The 23,757-nt window shown below is 42.5% G+C and overlaps 1 protein-coding gene across 1 annotated transcript; it reads left to right on the plus strand.

The window, feature by feature from the left end:
• Window positions 1-1,487: 1,487 nt before the first annotated feature.
• On the plus strand, window positions 1,488-20,542 carry carhsp1 (calcium regulated heat stable protein 1). Its single transcript, XM_070980599.1, has 5 exons — window positions 1,488-1,642; window positions 16,161-16,315; window positions 16,956-17,064; window positions 17,964-18,086; window positions 19,716-20,542. The coding sequence occupies exons 2-5, from the start codon at window positions 16,222-16,224 to the stop codon at window positions 19,876-19,878; spliced, it is 489 nt and encodes a 162-aa protein (XP_070836700.1). The 5' UTR covers window positions 1,488-1,642; window positions 16,161-16,221; the 3' UTR covers window positions 19,879-20,542.
• The last annotated feature ends 3,215 nt before the right edge of the window (window positions 20,543-23,757 follow it).

The following is a 23,757-nucleotide window of genomic DNA, read 5'->3' on the forward strand; positions in this document are numbered from 1 at the left end:
AACAACTGTGCAAGCCAGGAATCTTCTAGTTTGTTTCAATATTTAATATGGTCTCTTTAGAGCTCTCTCGGTGCTCATATGTTGCTTTTTAACACATATTAAAACACTGAATGCCAGATCAGTTTTATAGCTCATGCTGCTTTGGGGGATTCAGCCTCACATGACCCTCCTTTATGACCCTCCAGTGTAGTTACAAGGGGTAGGTCACTTCTCTTTAAAATCATTTTCCATCATTTTTTTTTCTCTGTACATCTGAAGGGCAAACACCTCGGCCTCACCTTTTGTTAAATCTGAACGAACACTCTCACTGTCTCCTTCCAAAGGCAAGGCCAGTTTGTATGCTCTGCTCCAACCTCTGCAGCAGAGGGGATCAAAGAGAGCAGAGGGTCTGCTCTCTTTGATCCCCTCCTGGTTTACACAAAAGGGATCAGTAGTCAATGGTGATAAAAGAGAGCAATTAAAAAAGGATTTCTGGTTATTACATGTGACACAGTTGCAGTATTTGAGTTGGGTGATGTGTTTCATCAGCATCACAGTGCACACGGTGGTCCATAGAAGCAGAGTTTGTTAGGTAGTACACATTTACAATTTCTTGCAGCTTCAAGAAAAATGCAGGTTATGTCTCCCTCTATTGAATGTGATGAGGTGCTCTATGTGAACCTTGTCATTCAGCTTCAACCAGCTTATTTTCCAGGTTATTTCTCATAACTCTCCAGTTTAACATGTTTTTAAGCCATGTTTTTCTGTGATTGTCAATTGTGTTCACAGGGTTTAAGTTTCATGCAAGAGTCATAGTTTAAATCATTAGGAAATAGATACATCTTACAGTAACTGCCTGCCCGTGCAAAATGAAAATATATTCAACCAAAATTTTCAAGTAATCTTTTTTTCCCCCCACAACTATATCAATATAGTGATGTTTGAAATATTTTTTAATCTTTTATTTATTACAGCTTGACTGTCATTTCTGGCTACCATCTTTTTTTGGACAAGGAAACAGGCATGAAACTTAGGAAACTGGATAAATTATTTTTAAAACAAACCTTATTTAGTATGCAGGGGGTGGATAATTTTTCCGCCAGATGGTTAGAACAGCGTTTTTAAACATCACGGGATTTATTTTTCCACAAAAAGATATGCTATGCTTAGCTCTGTGTGTCGAATTTAATGCTAATGAATGGCAAAAAATTGGCTAACTTTGTATTAACTTTTTATTTTTTTATGATCGCTATCATGTCATCATTTCTTTTCCTAGTACAAGTGGACATCACCTCCAATAGCAATTCAACTGCCAACGTTCAAACTGTTCACTTTGCGCTTTGTAGTTCAGTTTACGGTACACTGCGCTTTTTGCTGGTCGCGCTGTATCGTCTGTTACGGTAAAGCGATTATTGGTGGCGTCACTCTACAACCAGTCACGCCCTCTCAAAAACAGAGCGAGAGAGAAAGAAAGAGAGGGAGAGAAAGTATTTACGCTGTCGTGACTTTTGCCCACTGAACCTCATACCAAGTACGTCCTGTGCAGTGGAGGGACCAGCAAACCGTGGTTAAGTCCCCACAAAGTTTGTTGTTTTTGTCTTTTTGGACACATTTTGTTCGGCTCAAGAACATCCGTCTGTCGAGAAGTCGTGAAGGAGACAAGGTGAGTGATGCATTCAAACGCTCAAAAACAACAAACTGACAGTTTTTCCTCCGTGAACGCCACACGGCAAACTCTCCCAGCAGTTAGCTTAGTCAAATTCTATCATAACATGGTTGTCAAGTTTTAGGGTAAGTGCTATTAACTAAAGAGTTAGTTTATATGACATTAATGATTATGTTTTGTGGTCAAAGTGGAAAACGGGGTTGCTGTCGACGTTGTCATCTCATCTCTCTTTCCAACTAAGCGGCGTTCAGGTCCTCTGATTCCCACACTCTCCTTTCCATTACGGATTGTGTTTTCCTGGGGCGTTCATTTCCTTGGGAGGTGGGGGCAAACAAGCAAGGGGACGCCAGCCAACCTCAGGAAGAAAGAGGATGTGTGTGTGTGTGTGTGTGTGTGTGTGTGTGTGTGTGTGTGTGTGTGTGTGTGTGTATATATACTCTCAGTCTGTCATCCAATTACCTCTCCATGCAAATCTGAGCCGATGGTGTGTGTGTGTGTGTGTGTGTGTGTGTGTGTGTGTGTGTGTGTGTGTGTGTATTCATTCAGAGACTTGAAAATGTTTTCTCTCAGCACAGACCTCTCATTCTGACTTAATGAAGTGCTGGAAGATGAGCTTCTGTGGGAGCTTCAGAGCTGCGGGATGTTGCCAGCATCTTTCAGCAGGTCATTATAGGATGAGTGTTTGTTTGTGTATGTGTGTGTGTGTGTGTGTGTGTGTGTGTGTGTGTGTGTGTGTGTGTGTGTGTGTGTGTGTGTGTGCACATTAATCACACAGGAGAGCAGAGGTGGAGGTTAAGCCCTTGTTTTTGAGCCCTGGTTCAGGCCTGTTGTTGGTTGAAACAGAAAAGCAGCTGATGTGATGGGCATGGGATGTGTGTGAGCTTGGTCGTTGGTGTGTCTCTGGTAAAGACAAAAAAAGTTCCAGATCTCTAATGAAAGCTGGTGACTGCTGGCTATCATGGCACAGTTTTAGTCAGGATGTGGCTGGCTCTGAAAGGTTGAGGTGCCCCCCCACCCCACCCCACCCTCCTCAGATCTGCACACAGATTTGCACAAAGACAGATTTACTGTTCTGAACTTCTGTTCCTCTCGCGACAGTTTTACTGCACTGGCTGAACACGCGCATGTATATCATTGCATGTTTTAGCTTGTTCAGGGCCTGTTAGTTAGAGGGAAGATGGCCTTCAGACAAACTGAGTAAACTGTAGAGTTGGTCGTATATTTCATGCAATTCAGCTCCCTCACAAGGTCACGTGACTTGGGTAGCAGGACTGTCCTAACTGAATACAGTATGTAGTAATCTTTATAGAATTTCAGCACATAATAAACTAGATAATCAGCAATTAAGCTTTACATGGTGACAACAAAATGTTTTCCCAAATTTGCGATAGTTCATTTCTGAGGTGTTCCTGGAGCTGTTTCACCACCATCCACATTTAGTTTAAATTTCTTCTAGCCGCGAGCAGCTTCCCATTTCCTTTGAGCCTTGCATTGTGGGAGAAAATTGTATATCACCAGCCCACACAAGAACCGAGTGTTTTAGTCTGTGTTTAAGTGTTTTCAGTATACTTTATTTTGCCACTTTTCCAATGTGAACATACATTGGACACACATTATGGCCATGTCTTTTACAGCCATGAAGTCAGGTGAACACACTCCAAGCTCCAGCGGAGGACTGAGTGGAGGTTCGGACTGAAAACAGGCCAGCATTAAAACAAGGCAGGGGGCTGCATTGGTGGGGGCGTTTTGTTTATGGTACCAGTGAGATGATGAGAAACGATCCAGGAAGTCCAGTTTGAGTAACAGATTAATGCGTTTAGAAGACTTATCAGATGCCAAAACACTGCACTACTGTTTGTAATACTTACAGAGAGGATTTTCTAACTCTGGAAAACTATCAAGGAGGAAACTATTCTGAAGCCTCATGGCTGGTAAGCCTCATGTAAATGTACTTGATAGACATGCCTGTTGCCATGACTGTTGTACACAATGTACTTGAGGTTTTCACCACCTTAAGAGGTGCGTTACATATACGTATCTCACATGTTCTTGTATGCAGTAAATGCATCTGATGTCAGGATGCGTGTGTACTACATGCCACTGTATCATCTAGCCTGACCACTTAGCCATGACACTGCAAGGTCTTGGTATTATTACAAGGCCAAAGGCATGCAATTGTCTACTCTGTCATAAATGATTGCTTTCAGAATGGCCAACGTGCTGTTAACTGTACTGTTATGCCTCTTTAAAGACTCACTGTGGTTTTTATGGCCATGTCTTTTACAGCCATGAAGTCAGGAGACGGAGCTTGTTGTGGAGGCCCTGTATGTTGTTGTGCAATATGATCTGCTGTAATAGTCCCCTGTGGGTGCTGGCTGGAGGCAATAAAGCAATGACAATGAGAGAGGGACAGAGAGGGGAGTGGGTGGCAGGTAGTAGATGGCTGAATATGAAAAGAAGTTTGAGCATAAACAAGTGGACAGGTAGGAAAAGAGATTTAATAACGCAGAAGAAGAGTGAGGCTGTTTTTGGGTTGTCTGCCTGTCCATCTCCTTCTCAGGATGTCTCAGGTGCACCTTGAGACAATGTCTTCAAATTTAGCACAAACATCCAGTTGGATTCAAAGATGAACTGATTAGATTTTGATGGTCAAAGGTCACTGTGACATCACGAAGGGCGTCTTTGGCCACAGTTTGAGAATTCATACGCAAATTATGACACAATTTCACGCTAATGTTTCATAGGAGAAAATGATGACGTGATGATATTTTATATTTTATATCCAAAAGGTCAACTTCACCGTGACGTCATAATGTTCTGGCCTTTATTCAGCACCATAACTCAGGAACAGAGCGGGAGGCTGTGACCATAGTTCACATTTGTCAGATACTGAATCGGTGACACTAATCTTGTGTGTCCACCTTCAAACTGTGCTCTCTCTGCTGCTTGAAGATGTGTGTGAAGCATCTACTTTTAAGAGTTCGTAGCTTCTTGGCACCAACATCCATATTTGAAGCACTGTAGTCCACCACAGCTCATTGGTTCTGCTGATACTGAGCTTCAGGTGACTGTCGTTGCATCATGTGATGAAGCTCTCTGTCAGTCCTTCGTCCTGCTCTGCAGAAATAGTCTCAGTTAGATAAAACAGAGACAAGCATCAGAATTCTCACATTGGAGAAGCCAGTCCTGCTTGAAAAATAACCTAAGTGATTATCAAACTACTTGCCACTTAGTTTTCTGACGGTTAATAGACTCGGTATTTGCAGTAAAAGCAATTGACAAAAGCACGTTGCTGTTCGATGGCAGAGCGTGTGCGTTTGTGCAGAAGGTGAAACCACTCCACAGTAAAGGAGACACAATGTGAATGGCAGCAGCTGATACAACATGTAAATGAAGCAGGAAGATAAAACAGGATTTAACAGGAGCGAGTTATGCTGCTGTGGCTGCATCTGCATTCATTCACCTCTGTGTGTGTGTGTGTGTGTGTGTGTGTGTGTGTGTGTGTGTGTGTGTGTGTGTGTGTGTGTGTGCACGTGTGCGCGCTCTTGTGTTTATTACTTGTTGTTTGCCTAAGGGGCAGATTCCACTCGCCCACTGGAATGGCTTCTGGAGGTTTTTTTCTGTGCTTATCTCCACATCACTCAAGGTTATTCTCTGAGAAACGTATGTGTGAAGGGACACCGTTGAACGGGGTCATCCTTTGCTAAACCAGTGCTGCTCAGTGACAGTCATCAAGCTTTGCATGTGAATAAATAACCGCTTTACTGCAGCCTCAGTGACATTATTGACTTCTTTTTCAGTGGCTCTACGTGTTAGCACAAGCAACATCAACTGTCATGGCTGACTATACCTTAGCTATACGCTACCTTTGCATGGACACAAGAGACCAGCTTATATGGGGAAACCAGAACAGAAAATCAGCTGGTCTGTAATCAGATTTCTCCTCCATGCCGTCTCTTATTTTTTAACCAACCGAGTCTAGTAGTGACATGCTATGTTTCAGCCTGAAGCGGTGAGAGATCAGAGTGAAAATTTGCATCTATTGAAGAAATGTTGAGACATAGCTATTAGCTGTCAACTGAAATCAAATCTTATTATTGTAGTTGATTTTTCTTGTGGCTCTAGTTGCATGTAATTCATTTGGATGATGGGATGCACAGTGTCAAGTCATAATCCGATGACTTCCTCTCCTCACACTCATTAATGTGCTGCTGGTTTTGTACCTCATTGCATCAGTGCTTGTTAGAAATGGAACGATCCAAGTGCATATTCTCAGTGGATTACTGTGTAACATGAACAGAGCATTTCTACTGTTTATCGCGTGATTGTCGCACTAAAGTCTTGTCTTTGAGTATGATAAACCTCTGTTGTTTTTTGGTGTCTGATAAGCCTTGAAACACATTAATCTGTCACTCCAATTAGACTTCCTGCATCGTATTTCATACGATGAAAACGAGTACCTCAAACAACACGTCCCCACCAGCGTGTTTTACTGCAGGGCTGTGTTTGGTCTGGATCCCTCATGTTGACTTTGGCCAGAGGGGGTGATTTTGTCAAAGGTCGAGCCACAATGCCTGTACAACATTTGGCATCTTCAAAGATAAGCAGACTGTGGAAGCAGTCGAGAGGTCTTTCATCGCAAGATGTCATTAAGCTGTCTTAATATCTTGTCTCCCACGTGGAGGGAGAGCAGATGACCTGCTTTCAGTCATCCTTACTACAGCATTGGAAAGGACTAAAGGCATTTTTCAGCTTCTCTAATGTGAGGATTTACTGCTTTTCTCCTTTAATGTCATTGTCAATTGAATATCTTTGGGTTTTGAACTGTTGGAAGAGGTGAGACTGGGCTTTGTTTCCTGACATTAATTGGAAAAATACTTGATAAATCACTTGTAACTCAGAGGTTTATAACCATTCAAGGTGTCGTATTACACTGTGGGAAAGAGGTATTCTGCAGGGCAGTGTGTAAACATATCTGCATGGAGTAAAGTGGAATTGTGCAGGGTGATGGTACCGCACAGGACAGGGCAGGACACACACAAGATCAGGTTTCATTGTTGGTCATGTGGGCTGTGTGGGGCTCGCTGTCTTTGTTGACCATCCTGCTTTTCTTTCTGCAGCACACACAGTATAGAATATGCACATGAGGATACCTTTATGTAGTTGTACACACTATTTAGAGTACTATAATACATAATCTCATAAAGGCACTGACAGTCTTTCTTGTGTTGAGGTTGTGCTGCAGTCATGTCTCCCTGAAAACTCCCAAGAGAGCAAAACTTTATCTCCTCTCCTGTTCGTCTCTCCTCGAGCTTGACCGCTGTTGTTCTTTAGCTGTCAGTCTCGCCAGGGTCTGCTTTTTCTCTGTCCAGCACTCTGCCCACTTTGTCGTCCAACAAATCTTATCAACACAGTACCAGATATACCAGAATCCTGGGAACATGTCACATTTCACAAACATCAGAGTGATGTCACATCCCGTCAAATGTTCAAGTCAATAAGCTAAAGCAACCCTGAATTCTGAATTCGATTTATTGTTTCAGAAGTATTATTCAGTAAGACCAATTATGTTTTGTGTGATCGCTCCACATCATTTCTCTAAAGGGGTATGTTTTCTGTTCCCCGGTCATCTGCTCTGAACCAACTTCAGAGACTTCTGGGGGATCTTTAACTCTTGGTGCTGCAGCCTTACTTGGCCTGGAATGACCAGTCGCTTATGGCAGCTGATGTTAGCTAATGTACTCCCTTACAACAGTCCATGACTCCCATCAGCTCAGGTCACCCGACCCGGGCTTGAGTCCATGCAGGGAAAAGGCGATGATTTCAAAACTGATCACCACTGTAGGACAATAAATAACAGCATGAGGTTTTTTTTTTTGTAAATTCAGAAAGTTTCAGCAAGTTTTTAAAGAAAAAGGTTAAAATGACACTTTCTGACTTCATGAATTATTTTTGGTCATGAACTTAAAAGTGGTACAAGCCTGTTTGTAGCCCATTCAAAGTCCAATTAGGAGCATCCAGTAAACATTTTCTCTTATTTTTGGCCACAACAATACTGAGGAGAAGAGAGGAGCCATTGTCATCTTTAACTCGTCAGCTGGATCCAGGCCCTGCTGGGCGGCTCTGCTGTTGATGCTGTAACAAGCACAGCATTGAGTAATGGATGAAGGGATCATCTCTCTCTCTCTCTCTCTCTCCGTGTAGCCTTTCTTCCCATACAGCAGTATGTTTATGATACCATGCTGTACTACCATTGTTCTGATCATTTGCGGCACCTCTGCTGCCTCACAAACGAACGCAGGTGCATTTTAGAAAACGGTGAAACGTGCCCATTATATTTTTTCTTTCCCACAGTCTAAAAGCCAAAGATATCCAGTTTACAGTGATATAAACCAATGGCAAACAGCACACCTCATGTTTGTTGAAGTGGAGCTTGGCTTGCAAAACATGTTTTCATAAGGTAAACTGAAGTGTATGTGGCAGCTTATGGGAAAACGCGTTCAGTAAGAAATGTCAGTGGTCTCATTGCCTCAGAGTGTCCTTTTTGTCTAATGGTAGCGTGCACAGTGCCGTAATGGCTCAGTAACAGCTCATCTCAGCCTCAGTCTCACCATCTAATGCAGTGAGATATCATGATAGAAGCATCCCTCTAATAGCCGAGTGATGGCTAACGCAGAGACACCCAAACGTCCTCCATTTAGTAGATTTATTGAACTGAACCTCTGCTGTGACACTGATTACAAAGCACGTTTCTCAGGGCGCATTAATCTGACTAGATATCACTTCTCATTAGAAGAATTTCTTGAATTTCACAAGCAGAAGTCCAGGAGGAAAGAAAAAGGGAACAGTAGAAAAGCAGGGCCATTAATTAACGACAGTGTTTTAAATGGCAGCATTTATTCACACCAGAACAGCATATTTACATAGAAAACCTGACGTAGCCTCTTGTTATTTGGATTCTGGTCCCACCCGTTGATTCTTTTCCCTGTCTCATCCCCATCGCGTGAGGAATAGTGAAGTGGACTCCCATCCTTCTTTTTTCCTTCATGCTCCACTGAGCAGCCTTCATAGGAATAGGCAGTGTCTCACTTTTCTTGACTTGTGCAGTCAGAAGAGCTTGAAAGATCATATAAAACTCTACACATAAGGACTTTTAGAGAGCCCCAAAATGACCAAATCACACCTTGTAACAGCTAAAGCATTCCCCTGTTTGGTGGTTGCACAGGAGGAAACCTGGCTGCTTCCTTTTTCCTGCTGGATCAGGAAGAGGCGGTCATCAGGTTTATGTGTGACACCCTGAGGAGAGGGTGGAACTGTCAACTGACACACAGGATTAATTTCGTCTTAGAGATGAAAAGCTGGCTGAAGTGCACATTTCTTTTTGAGCAAACATTCATTATTCTGCTTTGTTTCTAGCTGAGTGAAAGGAGTTTCATTTCCATGAACTCAAAGGTTCATAACAAAAGGTGAGGTTAAAAAAAAAAAATTTTGATCAAAGGCCGTGCTTTGACTCCTCGAAGAAGCTCCCACATGAATAAATCATCTGGTCAAATGAACTAACTCTTTTGATTTTTATGGATGAAATGACTCACCTTCATCCGTAGACTTAGAGCACATGGAAAGGGCACATAAAGGCCTGGAAATCTTGATTTAACATCTTGCGTTTCTTCCTGAATAACACGTTTGTTTTCTTATGGCACTAGCTTGAGCAAGAACAGATAAATGGAGCAATTTACTTCAAAAAACAATTTTAGAAGTTTATGATTCAACTTTTTCCCACGGTCTAGTAATAATAAAGCAACAAAAAATTGCAATAAATTGTAATAGGGGGTCGTAATTCTTGTAGAATCAACATCAGATTGGCGCCCAAGTGTCATGATAGTACTGAATTGCATTTGGAGGAACAGGAGCCCAGTTATTTGGGCTGGAACATGCAAATGGACATGACAGCAGGCCTCCTCATGAAGACCAGTCCAGGAAGGAGTCTGCTGGTGTGAATCTCACTGTACATTCAGCCGTCATGAATATGTGCATGATTGAAATATGAGAGATGCTGCATTGACGCACATCAGAGGATGAGTCATCAAATTGTAGGATCGGGACCATCTCTTGTCACACACATATCAGATTTGGCCTTGCACGCAGAGGACTGTGCACACACACGCCCACACTGACTTGCAAACACACAGTTTCTGTCTCTGATTGAGGTTAATGCTTTCTGCCTCCATGTCTCAGCACTGGATGTATAATGTGTCTAAAGCTGCTCAGTGCAGAGCCTTCAAATCTTCAGTCGCCTAACCAGAGCCCACTTATTGACGTTTCTAGATCGAAGGATCAGATGAATCATTAACGAAAATAATCTTTATATCTTCATCTTCTCCATTGCAGCAGATTAATGTATTTATTTTTAATGACTGTGTGGAAACAGCACATGGAGAAGTCTCACCTTCCCTAACTAAGAGGTAGTTTAAAGGGACGCGCTGACTTTCAGACACTGGACCAGTACTTGGTATGAAAGATAACGTTAGCATTCATGGGAAGAAAGCAGAGCTGTTTCACACAGGAAATTATATAGTTCCAAAAAAAATGAGCAGTATTCAGTATTTTCTTGACCAAATTTTTTCTTGACATGTGGATGAAAAACATCATGTAGAGAAATGACATTTAAATAAGATATAATTGCAGTTATAAATAAAATGGGAAAAATCCAACTATTTTTGACAGATTTTACTTTTTGACATCAGGTGAAATTGAGGCAGGTAGCTAAGCTAAGCTAAGCTAGCCAGCTGCTGGCATTAGTTTCATACTTACAGACCTCAGACTGATATCAATTTTGTCATCTAACCCAGAAAGAGAAGAAGCATTAAGTGCTAATATGTAGAAAGGTTCCTTAAACTGCTTCTCAAATCAAAGTGCAGCTTCTCAGTAAACCTTAAGGTAAAATGATTTAACCTACAGTTCAGAAGCAAAGACTGCTTTATCTTTGTCTTGTATTACCTGCACAAAGTTGTCGCCCACAGTAAAAATGTGCTCGTCCACTACAAATCTTCTCCAGCGTGTAACTACAGGAGAGCTGCGTCTCACTCTGTGAAGTCTGTGTGAGTCCATATTCAGCTTTCTGTCCTCAGCTTGCTTTCGTGTCATCTTGTCCTTGTTGACATTTCATCTCCTGTCTGTTTTCCCCGGGGGTGAACAAGGAAGTGAGCCAACGTGTGAGAGAGCTGCTGCGAGAGGCAGAGGATGCAGAATGAAGAAGGCTGCAGGAAAAGAGAGCGCTTTTGATGACTGTGTTTAAGTTTCAGTTCCTCACTCTGTCATCCTGTTCGGCCCCCTCCTGCTTTAGTCAACCTGCTTTTGTATCTTCATTATTACAATTCAGACAGTGTTTCCAGTCTGTGTTGGTGTGCCCTCATGCTTGCATGCATGCACTCTAATAGTCTCAGCAATGTTGCATGACCTGTTGAGCGTTTACTAGCATTTCACCTTTAATTAGCATTTTCAGGTGCAGCTGAAGGCATGGGGAAATAGCTAGGCTAGCTCTGTCCAAAGGAAGTTACTGCTCTCGACCAACAAACAGTCTGGTACTTGACTGCCTGTAAAACTGCAACTTGTCATTTTTATACTTAAAGTTGCCTTAAAATAGCAAATAAGCTCTTTTCAGAAGAAGTTGAACTGTTCCTTTAAAGTGGGGGCACTCCGGTCTGCATACGGCTTGTGAAACCATTTGATCCGGCCTGCGAGGCAATTCATAAATGCAAAAAAGCTCTTACATTTTTTTTCCAGTGATAACGGAAATAACACGAAATAGTAGACTAACACGTTCTTCCAAGTTGTCCCTGTACACAGCACGCCTAGAGGTTGGTGTCACGCCAGCGCATCATGGCGACTGTCAATAAAGTAGAGTGTTGTCTTTTTGTTTGTTTGTTTTTTTGTAGTAAAAGGTGAGCTAGTGTGTCTAAGAAAACTCCTTCACACATTTGCTGAGACGTTTCAGGACATGAACATGAAAGAAAAGGAAGTGAACGTGTTTGCTGTTTACTGTGGAATCAGCTGATGGGCCAAAAAAGCTTTAACTGCTACATGCAACACAGATCTGTCTGTTTCAAGCAGAAAGTGTAGATTTTACATCCAGACAGTAGGCCGTGGTGCTGTTGCTGTGGCATTACTGCTTTTCATAAGCACATAATACAAAGTACGGACACATACAAAGGCTTCAAGGACTGTCCCTGAGCAAACTCCGCTCCTTTCTCTGTGAATGCAGCTTTAGATGAATGGTCTTATAGAGAGTGCCAGGCTGAAACTCTAAACCTGTGAGCTGAGTGTGCGTGGATTCATGAAACGTGTGCTCATCCAGTACAATAACCTCATCACATGGCTAGTGTTTGTCTCAGCAAAACTCTGTGTGCGTGCGCGTGTGCATTGTGTGTGTGTTGTCCTGAGAGCTAATGCATGCATGTTTATTGGCAGATACACATGATTAATTGTGTGTGTGTGTGTGTGTGTGGGTGTGTGTGTGTGTGTGTGTGTGTGTGTGCGTGTGCGTGCCCCTCTGGGCTGGTATTTGCTGTATCAGCAGGGTCTCAGCGTGAATTGGTGGTCAGAGAGCGCTATAATGGAAAATTCCATAGGACACAGGTTTAGTCCAGTCCAATGTGTGAGAGAGAATGACAAAGAGCTTGGATATTGTGTGTGTGTGTGTGTGTGTGTGTGTGTGTGTGTGTGTGTGTGTGTGTGTGTGTGTGTGTGTGTGTGTGTGTGTGTGTGTGTGTGTGTGTGAAAGAGAGAGAGAGTCAATGCCGTGTTTATATAGAAAGAGTTCAAAAGCAGCCAGTTGCCAAAGCTGCTGACCCACTGTTATAGAAGTGCTCATTACTTTTGACTTTTTTCTATAATCTTTTAATCTCAGACTTTTTTCTCTAAACATTTTGCAGCCCACAATCAATTTTTCTCAATGTTTAACTGATATTCGGATATGAAATAAACATTTAAGACAGAGGCATTTGATGAACATGAATGAGGAAATGTCTTAAATCTCAGTGTGAAGCTTTGGTGCCTTCTGGTAGCCTGCCAGCCGCACAAAGCATATTATCAAGAATCCAGTCATAATGACTGATTCTGTTATGAAGGAAGTTACAGTGTGTGTGTGTGTGTGTGTGTGTGTGTGTGTGTGTGTGTGTGTGTGTGTGTGTGTGTGTGTGTGTGTGTGTGTGTGTGTGTGTGTGTGTGTGTGTGAGTGTGTGTGAGAGAGAGAGAGAGAGTGTGAGTAAGTAGCACAGCGGTGTTGGTGTGATATTGTGAAATCCAGTGGGAACTGTTTAATATTCTGTCAACATTTATGCAATGTTTGTGTTTGTTTTTGGCCGAGTCCACTTTGATCCAGACTGAAATATCTCAGCAGCCATTCGATGGGCTGCTGTCAAAGTTTGTACAGACACTGAGACCAGAAGATGAATCCTAATGACTTAAAACGCACAAAACATATAAAATGTCAAAGTTGTCACATACAACATGCATACGCAATACTAAAAAATACTGCATGCAAACATAATAGTATATTTTGGCTTTCTGTGAGAATATGATGGAATAATTCAGTTCAAACAGAACTCATGTTAACACAATAATAATTAGATTTTTATTGCAATATAATAGAATAATTCAAATTAATTAATGATTAATTGATTAAACAAATGTTATATGCACACATCCAGTTTAGGCCTGTGCAGCCCAAAATTCTGATGTTCTTTTATATTTTGTATTTGACTGATTTTTCTGTATAAATGAAACTCAAAAATGTACAGACATAAAAGGAACAGAGATACCAACACATGCATATACACACAGATATGAATACATGTACACTGTTGCATATCTATTATACACACACCTACTTACATATTGCACTCATAGATACAAAGATATTTGTCCACATGCTCCAAAATACCTGAATATACTAATGTTTACTGTCCTGCTTTCCAAAGATTTCTGATCAAATCAACCTTCAATGTAACGTGTCTTTCTTGTTCTTGTGGATTAATGTCCTTCAGAAGTCCACAGTGTCTGCTCACATGGTGATAAACCCTGTGTCTCATTCTGAATGAATGATCCACAAATGTCCAAATACTTTGAAGTACCTCTGAGTGGAGGCCTAAATAGGTGTACACTGAAAGTCTTGTGGGCGAAGACTGTAATGTTTCTACCAAGAGGAAAATTACACAGCAGCTCTTACGTCAACAGAGCAATTGTGGTTTGAAGTCCTTCTGTATGAGTTTCTTAAACAGGTGTGTGTGTGTGGGGGGGGGGGGGGGGGGACAGTCTTGAATCCACAGGATTCAAGACTGTGGATGCATTTCAGGTGCCAGCTTGCACAAACACACACAGGCCTGTCATCACGTCTGTCCTCTCACACTCATGCTTGAAACAATGCTACGCTCACAGTTGATTTAAACAAAAAACCATTTATGATATTCTTGCTGCTCTCACATTATTGGTGCTGCATTACTATAAGCATGCCGTGTGTAGCACTGTCACATCAGCTGAAATAAAAAAACATGTGAGACAGGCCTCACACTCCACAGGGTTTGAGTGGCGTGCAGCAGAGAGTAAGACATCCCAGGCTAAATCTGTACTCACCTTATCATGCTTTCCAAGCCTCCCTCAGGCACTATCTTATGCTTATCTGCCATTTTTCCGTTTCATTCTCCTCCTCCCTCTGCGCTCCTTCTGAAAGCCCTCTCTCCCCACGCCCGTCACTGTTTGCTATTTCCTGTTTTATGTTGATCTCTTCAGTAATTTTGGCTGCACGACAAATCAAAAAAGGGATCTCGTTTGAGTGGATGTGTCCTCATTGAGCCTATATCACAGTGAAAATAAATGATTGAAGACATATGTGTGGGTGTGTGCAGTGTGTATGGGAGAATGTGTGTGCAGGGGTCGTCTGTCATAACCCTGCCCTCCTCCAGGAAGCTCGCTGTCCAGAGAGGCTGTGATCACATTAACCTCTCATCTATTGAGTTGAGACAGATCAGACGCTCTGCTCTCTGCGCTTCGAAACTGTAAGACGCATTCAGCCTGTTCTCTGGTTGCCAACGTGTGTGTAGCCGTCTGCATGTCGTGAACGCTGAGCAAACCTTCCTGGATAGGTACCCGCATTACTCTCACCCACAAGCACCAGACGCAAGAGAACCTGCTCAGGATGAGCAGATATCAGAGCTCGTCCAGGATAAAAACCGGCTTCCACAGAGCTAGTTACTGTAATCCATCAAAACAAACACTAACAAAGGCTCTCACAGTTAGCGCAAAGGAAGCTAATTGTATGCAGCTGGCATCGTTAAAAGATTTAAAATAAGGCTTTACAGTCATTACAGCAGCTTTGTGAGGCTGTTCTTAAGCACAGTGATGCATTTAGCTAAATGCTTAGCTTAGCATGCTAACATGCTCACGGTGTCATGCTAACCTGCTGGTATTTAGCAGGTATGTGTTTACTAAGTTCATCTTACTTTATCATGTTAGCATGCTAACCTTTGCTAATAAGTACTAATGTCAGCAGGCTAACGAAGTAAACTTTGGATGATGGAGGTAGATGGAAAAAAACATCTTCACTTCATGCATCAAGAGCTAATTGTTTTTGTGTCTAAGAAGGATTCAATGATTAAAATGTGTTTGCGCCAAGCAGCTCTGGACTCATCAGTTAATCATTAGTTAGAGTAACTATCATTGTTCGAACCATGGATGTAATCCGTCTGTTTTTGGGAACCTGCAGAATGGAAAATCTGCTTCCTCCTCTTCTGTCATCAGAAATAGTGAGAAATACTGACCCGCTCCTGGTGCCTCTGCCATTGTTTCCTTTTATTATATTTGTCTACCAGCCCCAGCTCTCTTTGGACAGTAATGGAAAGTTGAAATCAATGGAAGTTTTCTTCTCCTCGCTCCCCTGATTGGTGGACACAGCTTGCGATGTAATAACTGGTGATGTAAGTCCTGGGCCGAGGTGAATGAGGGGACTGTTCTCCTTCTCTCTCAAGTCGCATTGGCGGCGGCGGTGGCCTGTCCTCAAATTGGTGTTGCCATGGTAACACGGGTTCTGACAATGCCACTAGCAGGTCATTGATTCAGTGGGGGTTTTTTTTAATGGGGGAGGGGGTTGTTTTTCAGGGGTGATGCTTTTAAAGACACTGAAAAAAACGTGTTTTTTTTACAAAGTATTGAAGGAGTGGTGAGTCATTCTGGACAAAGATGATGGTAGCACCATCTCTCCTCCTTCACGGTGCCATTACACCTGTTCCTAATTGGATGAAGCAGTGTTGTGTGGCTCAGTCTGAGCAGCTTGTTTCTCGCTTACCAGCCAGGTGCTGAGTGCAAAAACCAGATGACTTTTCAGAGCACACACACAACGGATGCTGGAGGACCGTGCTGACATGTATCAACAGTCTTTCTCCAGAATGACTCGACTCACCTGTAAGCAGGGAATGCAGTCAACTCAAAGACTCTGTATCTCTCCCTCTGTCCTCCTCTCCAGGTGTTTAACGCCCTCTGCTGTGCCCTCTCCTTCCTCCCCACCCTTTGACTCCACCTCTTCCATGATGTCCTCTGAGGCCACACCCATCCAAGGGTCACGACCAGTGACTCCTCCGCTAACCTCTGCAAGATCCCCACATTCTCCATTGTCAGCAGGTAAATACAGATTTTGAATTGATCAGAGACTGTTGAGGAAACGCACAGCTCTGTGTCGGAACCTGTCTTAGAGCTTAAACTCCACATAAAGATCAGCTTACTGCTGTGTCCGTGAAAACAATATTATCTGTGGATCTGGAGGCTAAAGTCTTAGCAAATAAGACTGAGATTGAACCAGTGTTATAGTCAGTGATGCATTATACAGATTGTTTTATTGTTTAAGCTAACTTATTACTGTGAAATGACAGTAACCAGTAATATGTAGTGTATATTACATTTTGAAAGTAACTTGCCCAGCAACATCCATTCGCATCCACCTGTGGGTGTCTTCTGCCACCAGTTTAACCTGAACAAACAAGTCCACGATGCAAATTCAAAATAATGAGAGTAACTTCCTAATCAAAGCATCCAGGCTCCTTCTTCAGCTTGTCCTTTATTTACATTGTTCTCTAGATTTATTACTATATACAAAAGCCAGTCATGGTATATCTTACAGCAGTCAGCAGATTGGTCACTGTACTGGTGATTTGGTCTGATATTGTTAAATGAAAGTATTGAAGTATAGAGCCGACACAGCGACACACCGTCCTGCTGTGTGTTATTCATCATGATGTAACACACACACACTTTGTCCCATCAGAGACTCTGCAGCCTCCAGCCTGCAGACACAGAGACCGCTCGCCATCCCCCATGAGAGGCTACCTCATCCCCAGCCCTCTGCCCACACGCAGAAACAGGACCTGCTCAGCGTGAGGACACACACACACACACACACACACACACACACACACACACACACACACTGTTGAATCACACGAGATGAAACAGCCTAATGAGCCAGTGAAGCGAGTGTCGTAGTGGCTGCTATGTCTCCAGCATAGTAAGTGCAGCTTAATGAATTCAGTAGTTAATGGTAGAAGGTGTCATGCTAACTCTTCAGTGTAGTTAAAGGCAGCCGTGTAGGAACGGCCAACCAGCGCAGGACACTTTCTTTTTGGAGCAGTTTCTGCTGCCTACAAGCAGAAATCCAAAGTGTAAACAAGGTCAATCCACACACACACTTACAGTGACTATACGCTCAAGACAGGAGTGAGCAAGGAATCATCCATCATGCTGAAAAAGCTGTGTGCGTTCAGAGCAGCTACCATTTCGACTGCACTCATTAAAAGCCATGCGTACATGCACTGATTGCAGAAGATGAATGGCGGTGCAAGCCTGCATGTCACATAATGCAGACATGAAACATCCAATCATGAGTTAATATCTCTGCATTTGTACCCTGTTGGCTAAGTTGCATTGTTGCTGAATTAGAAAAAGAACTAACTGTGCTGGACAACTGTCCTCTTTGTTAAAACAACTTGACACACTCCAGTCCTCTCCGCCCACACACACGGCGCTCTTCTCTAAGGCTGCACTGATTAATAGGCTTATAGTAACAATGGATCAAATGACCATATGTGATGTGAAAGGGTCTCTCATGGTGATAAACACACAGAATGCTCACTGGACTCAGCAGCTTTTTAGCCTCTTTTAGCTCACTGTTTTGCTGAATATTGGACTTTAATTTGTGCTCCGGCTTAACGCTAACGCTGCTCTGTATCTGTGTGTGTGTGTGTGTGTGTGTGTGTGTGTGTGTGTGTGTGTACAGGACGGCTCGTGCATCAGAGGGTCCGATGTTTACCGGCGTGTGTAAATGTTTCTCCCGCTCTAAAGGCCATGGCTTCATCACGCCATCCGACGGGGGCAAAGACATCTTTGTCCACATCTCAGAGTAAGTGAGTGTGTGTGTGTGGAAGTTTCCTGGCAAGGTCGGAAACAGTTCAATTCAAGAGTGAGAGCACACACACAAACACACACACACGTGCACGCACACACACACAGTGAGAAGAAGAGCCATGACGGCGACATCTGAAAGCAGAGTACTTGTTGCAGCTGTCAGTTACAGGCAAGCCTCTCAGAGAGAGGGATGTGTGTGTGTGTGTGTGTGTGTGTGTGTGTGAGTTTGTTAAAGGTCAGAGAAACTCCTCACATTATAGCACGGCGGACAAGTGGCCTTCTCAGGCACACACATGCGCGCGCGCACACACACACACAGTTGTTACAAATGTGGAAAGGAAATGGAGCTGATGAAATGTTTACAGATGTTATAATAAGATACTGCTGATTCATAACTTGAGTGAATGTGATTTGAATAAATATGTATGCGTAACAAATGTAAAAATACAAACTCATTTTAATTCATTCATTGTAATCATTTCCACAGTGTTTTATTTATGCACTGCGTCACTTTTTAGTAGAAATCGTTTTCTAATTGGAAGGCCAGTTGTTACTTTGGGATGGTTTAAATGGTATTTCAGGAGGGTTTGGCACAGTGGAGAAAAAAGTTAAGTAAAGAGTAAAGAGGCCTGGAGAGGGCTGCTTTGATTTAATCACTGACATCAAACTATGTCCGTGTCTGTGTAGGAAATAGAGGGAAACACACACACACACACACACACACACACACACACACACACACACACACACACACACACACACACACACAGAGGAATGACAGGAGCTGTGGATGTGTGTAGGAGGACAGCAGAATATCTGATGACCTTCACCATAGTGCCTTTGTTATCACCCACAGGCTTAAAGCGCAATGACGTCAGCAGTGTATGCATGCACACACACATACACTTAAACACTGACAAACACATAAAACACAGCAACACAGTGGATACAGTAAGACAGAATGTAATAAAATAGTGGACAGACTCTGTTTCTCTCTTCCTGTTTGAGTCCTTGTTCCTCTCCAATTGGCTAAAGGAAGCTCTCTGTGTGTGCGTGCATGTGTGTGCGTGCGAGTCAAAAATATTCTGTTTGCATATATTCATGCCTCTCCCCTGTATTTTATATTTTCATACAGTTTGTTAATGTTTTGTGTGCGTGTCTTACCTCACAGTCGCATCTACAGAAACAGGTTAAACGGGTTTTTATCGAGCCAACAGAAAAATGTTTTCCTCCAGATGGTTGGAGTGATCTTTGAGGACTCAGTGTGTGCTGTTTTCAAAGATCGCAGGTCATTTAGTTTCAGGAAAATCTGATGCTTGGCTCTGTGCCTCCACCGCTTCACCATCAGTACTGGAGCTCAGTGAAAATATTAGCAGTTAAACCATGAGAAAGATGTCTGACGTACAGATTTTGCCGTGCAAAGCTCAGCTGCTTTAACTTGCATTGCTGCTATTGGCTGGAAAATAGAACCATTTCCTTTGTTTTTCCAGCTGTGGTGACGCCGCCGTAATTTTTCTCATCCTGAAACTAAACTGAGTGGGTGCAGATGTCTGTGTGTAGAGTAGTATTCTGCTGTTGTATTATGTAACTCATGAATCTCCATCTTTCTTTCCGTCTCCTCCAGCATCGAGGGCGAGTATGTGCCGGTGGAAGGCGACGAGGTGAGCTACAAAATCTGCTCCATCCCTCCCAAACACGAGAAGGTCCAGGCAGTGGAGGTGACCATAACCCATCTCAAACCGGGAACCAAACATGAGACCTGGTCGGGACACGTCGTCAGCAGCTGAGCGCTGACCCCAGCGGGGGCGGGCCAAGGCGGGTGGGAAAGCGGGAGGGGGTAAGAAGGGAGTATCGGATGATCGAATAGGGAGGATTGAATGAGGGATGTTATTGGGCGCAGTGAGCAGAGGGAAAGTCAGGTGATGTTCTTATTCTCCTTGTTTAACAGTCAGGACACGTCAGAGGAGACATGGCGGATGTCCTGAGGTGACAGGTTAGGGTTAAATCGGAGGACGTCTCAGTGATCTCATAGTTTACTTCTGTTGAAATGTGGGAGGCTTCCTCATACAGTTGGTGTGATTGCTGATTACAGTGGAAGAGATCATAGACAGACTTCTAACATTAGGTTTCTCGCTTAGACTCGTAGGCTCCTGACGCGGAAGCTTCATTTGTGCATTGTTTGACGTTGTACTTGATTGGATGAGGGAAATTCATTTCATCTGCACTTCTTGCTCGTGTGCAGTGTTAAACGGGTGCAGGAGGGCGGCGCTCTGCTGTGTGAGCGCTCCACGTTGAGCTGTCCAGCATCATGGGGTTATTTTCCAGTAATACTGTGTGTGCCTACTTCTACACAGAGAACTGCCAGCTCTGTTTGTGCCTACTTATACCAATGTATCATCTGTATTTGATCAGGGTGACTGTACGAGTGGATTAAAGCATTTTCAACAGGTGCATGTTGGTGGATTCTGTGTTTTCATTTCGTCATTATTTGGATAAACTGTGACCGGAGTTCAGTCATCATTGTGAAAAACTCCAGTGATGAACTTTTTAAGTGTGATTCGTCCGTACTGACTGTTTTGCCTCCTGTGTGTTGTAGATTAAGGTCTACAATCATGTCTACGCATGGAATCAGCCAATAGAGAGCCTCCAAAAGTGATGTGTCATAGCTACTCAGCAGCTGCACACAGACCAGCCCAGAGTGCTGACACGAGCATTGATTAAAAAAAGTCAATTACAGGGAATCTGATTGTATGCACCTTGTTCCATAACTGATCATTTGAAGGGTTTTGCTTGGCTGAATTGTGTGTGTGTGTGTGTGTGTGTGTGTGTGTGTGTGTGTGTGTGTGTGTGTGTGTGTGTGTGTGTGTGTGTGTGTGTGGCGTGTGTGCGTGTGTGCGTGTGTGTGTGTGTGTGTGTGTGTGCGCGCGCGCGCGTGTGTGTGTGTGTGTGTGTGTGTGTGTTTGATGCAGTGGATGTGTCATCACCAGCACAGATAAACCTCCATCTGCTGCCCTCCTCTGTCCACATTTGTCCACTACAGCTGGATCCACAGCTCTCGTCACACTGTATCCTCTGCTCACAAACATCCATCATTTCCACTGTGGAGGATGATTTGACTCAAAATTAAAATATAAATGGAAAATAAATCAGTTGTATATTTTTGTACTCGGGACAATTGGCGCATAATAGAAGTAAAAAGAAGATGAATGTTGAAGTGACAAAGTGAAAATGCATAGTGAAATTTCAAATTTTGAAAAGGAAATTAGAGAGGGTTGACCCTGTTACATTTAACAGATCTGTTTGGGGTCTGTTCTTGGAAAGCTCTGCCTGGTGCAGGGGTTTATATTTGATTAAAATGTACAGAAAGTAATTAGCAATTGCCTAAATACCAACATGACTCATAATACCATTATTGATGCTCTCAAGAACAATAACATCTGTATTCTATAACTGCATTAGAGAACAATTATGTTCTGTTCTTGTTCCCCCCCTTAATTTCTACAGTTACTTTACTTTGAAATATCACAGGAAATATAAATGCCATAGTGTCAAGACCATAGCAGGTTACACTTCACACCATACACAACTCTGAATGAATATCATTAATAGCAGCAGTCACGGGACTGTCGGTAATTGTATTACACTGATAAAGAGATGTGAATTTTATATTTTGATAAAGATTTTATCGATATTAAAGCACTGTATTCCGTAAATGTCACCTGGTGGTGCAGTTCCTAACAGTGACCACTGGAGGGCAGCGAACACTTCACACGTCATAGCGTCAAGGCAGACACAATATTACAACACACGATGCTACCTTTTCCAGTGAAAACATCTCAAAATAAAAGAGATAATTACATTTTTCCTGTGTTTAAGGTAAAACTCGGTTATATCTGCTTCTACTGACCTTAAAAACTCAGGTGAATTAAATGTGTGAGAAAAGCAAAGAATAAACACAGTTTATGTGAGCGTTTTAAAAAGCCCAACCTCAAATCAAAAGCAAAATATAAAGCAAGATGTTCAATGTTTAGGCCTGTCCACAGACCAAGGCACTGAGACGGTGGAAGAAGTATTAAGATCTTTTATTTAAGTAAAAATACCAACAACATCATGTGAAATTGCCCCATCACAAATATAAGTCCCACGTTCAAATTCATATGTAAGTAAAAGTACAGAGGCATTATCAGTTAATTAGTTATTTACTGAAAGTATCAAAAGTAAGAGTGAGTAAGTCTACAGAAAACTGTCCCCTGTGACTGATATTCTACATATATCGTGTTTATTATTGCTGCTTAAGCAGCATATTGCAGTTGTTACTGGTCGAGATGGAGCTAGTTTTAACTCCACCTCAACCATAACTCTATATTATCTGACCTCAGGGCCTCAAGATGAATCTGAGGGACTGCTATGAGATAAAAAAAAATGTATTTTCTTTTGGACCTCTCTTACATCTTTGCTTTTGTTGTGAAATACTGGATGATTTGACCTTTATGGGGTAAACCATCAGAGAAGCTTAGAGGGAAATGTCTCTGGTGGAACTGCAAACACCTCATGTCTCAAACCAAAAAGGTCTATCATGTGTTCTTTAAGAAAAGCATCAATCTGTAACGAACAACTGAAGCTGTCACATAAATGCAGTGGAGTGAAAAGTCCAATATTTCCCTCTGAAAGGCGCTGAAGTAGAAGTATAAAATATCTTTAAATGGGAAAACTCCCGTAAAAGTACAAACACCCAAAAACTGTATTACAGTACTTGAGTAAATGTACATGCTGTAGAAATATTCCACCACTGCTAACTAAGTACATTTACTCTTTACTATTTCCAGTGACTACGACTTTCTACCATTACTCCACTACATTTATCTGACAGTTGTAGTTACTGGTTACTCTACTTAGATTACGAGAGTGGTTCATGACCTTTGTGACTTCTTACAAAAAAAAACAAAAAACAAAACAAACTGTATCTGGTTGGGTCCCTTTTCATGTTTCAGGCGTCTGAGTTTCATCTCACGATTCCTTTTGAGATTTACCTGATGTGAATATAGAACCTGTATGTTTGAGAGAGATGTCGAGGGGGATACGAATAGTTCGTCCACAACTGGGCCAGTCTGAATTAAAATGAAGTACACTAACTCTTTGAGTTACTCGACAGTTTTCAGTTTATTCTTCTTTGTAATTCAGCTTTTCCACATCTCTGTTCTTCTCACTCCACTGTACTGACGGCCATGGGCAGCAGTGGTGTAGCTGTGCATTGTATTGATGCTGATTTGGCCAGTAGAGGTCGCTGCATCTCCATGATGTAAATGGACTTCTTGCAGTGAGCTGCCAAACAGCTTGTAAAAGTCAACCAGCCTCCAAAATAAGAAACCAGTCAGTTCAAACAGTGAGTCATAGCATGCTGGGTGCATGAGGCCAGCTGGCTGTTGCTTGTTGTTCAAATTCCTTAATGCCAGTAAAGGACATCCTACAGTGTGTCAGTGGATTAATCAAAGAGGCAAAAATGGTTAAAATGATCCTGAGAACAACCTCTAACACACCTGATGACAAAGAGGGATGAAGATGAGGAGGAATAAGAAGGAGGAGGAGATGATGGAGAAGGCTGTGGAGGAGAGGGAATGAAGGAAAAAAGGAGAGAGGTGGGAGGAAATGAGAGGGTATAAAGTGGG

This window comes from Chaetodon trifascialis, chromosome 15, assembly GCF_039877785.1.
Source record: "Chaetodon trifascialis isolate fChaTrf1 chromosome 15, fChaTrf1.hap1, whole genome shotgun sequence".
Taxonomy (NCBI): Eukaryota; Metazoa; Chordata; class Actinopteri; order Chaetodontiformes; family Chaetodontidae; genus Chaetodon; species Chaetodon trifascialis.

Coding starts and splice junctions, on each gene's coding strand:
- carhsp1 (XM_070980599.1), top strand. CDS start 16,222: ATGATGTCCTCTGAGGCCACACCCATCCAAGGGTCACGACCAGTGACT. Junction 16,316..16,955: donor ACATTCTCCATTGTCAGCAG/GTAAATACAGAT, acceptor TTGTCCCATCAG/AGACTCTGCAGCCTCCAGCC. Junction 17,065..17,963: donor AGAAACAGGACCTGCTCAGC/GTGAGGACACAC, acceptor GTGTGTGTACAG/GACGGCTCGTGCATCAGAGG.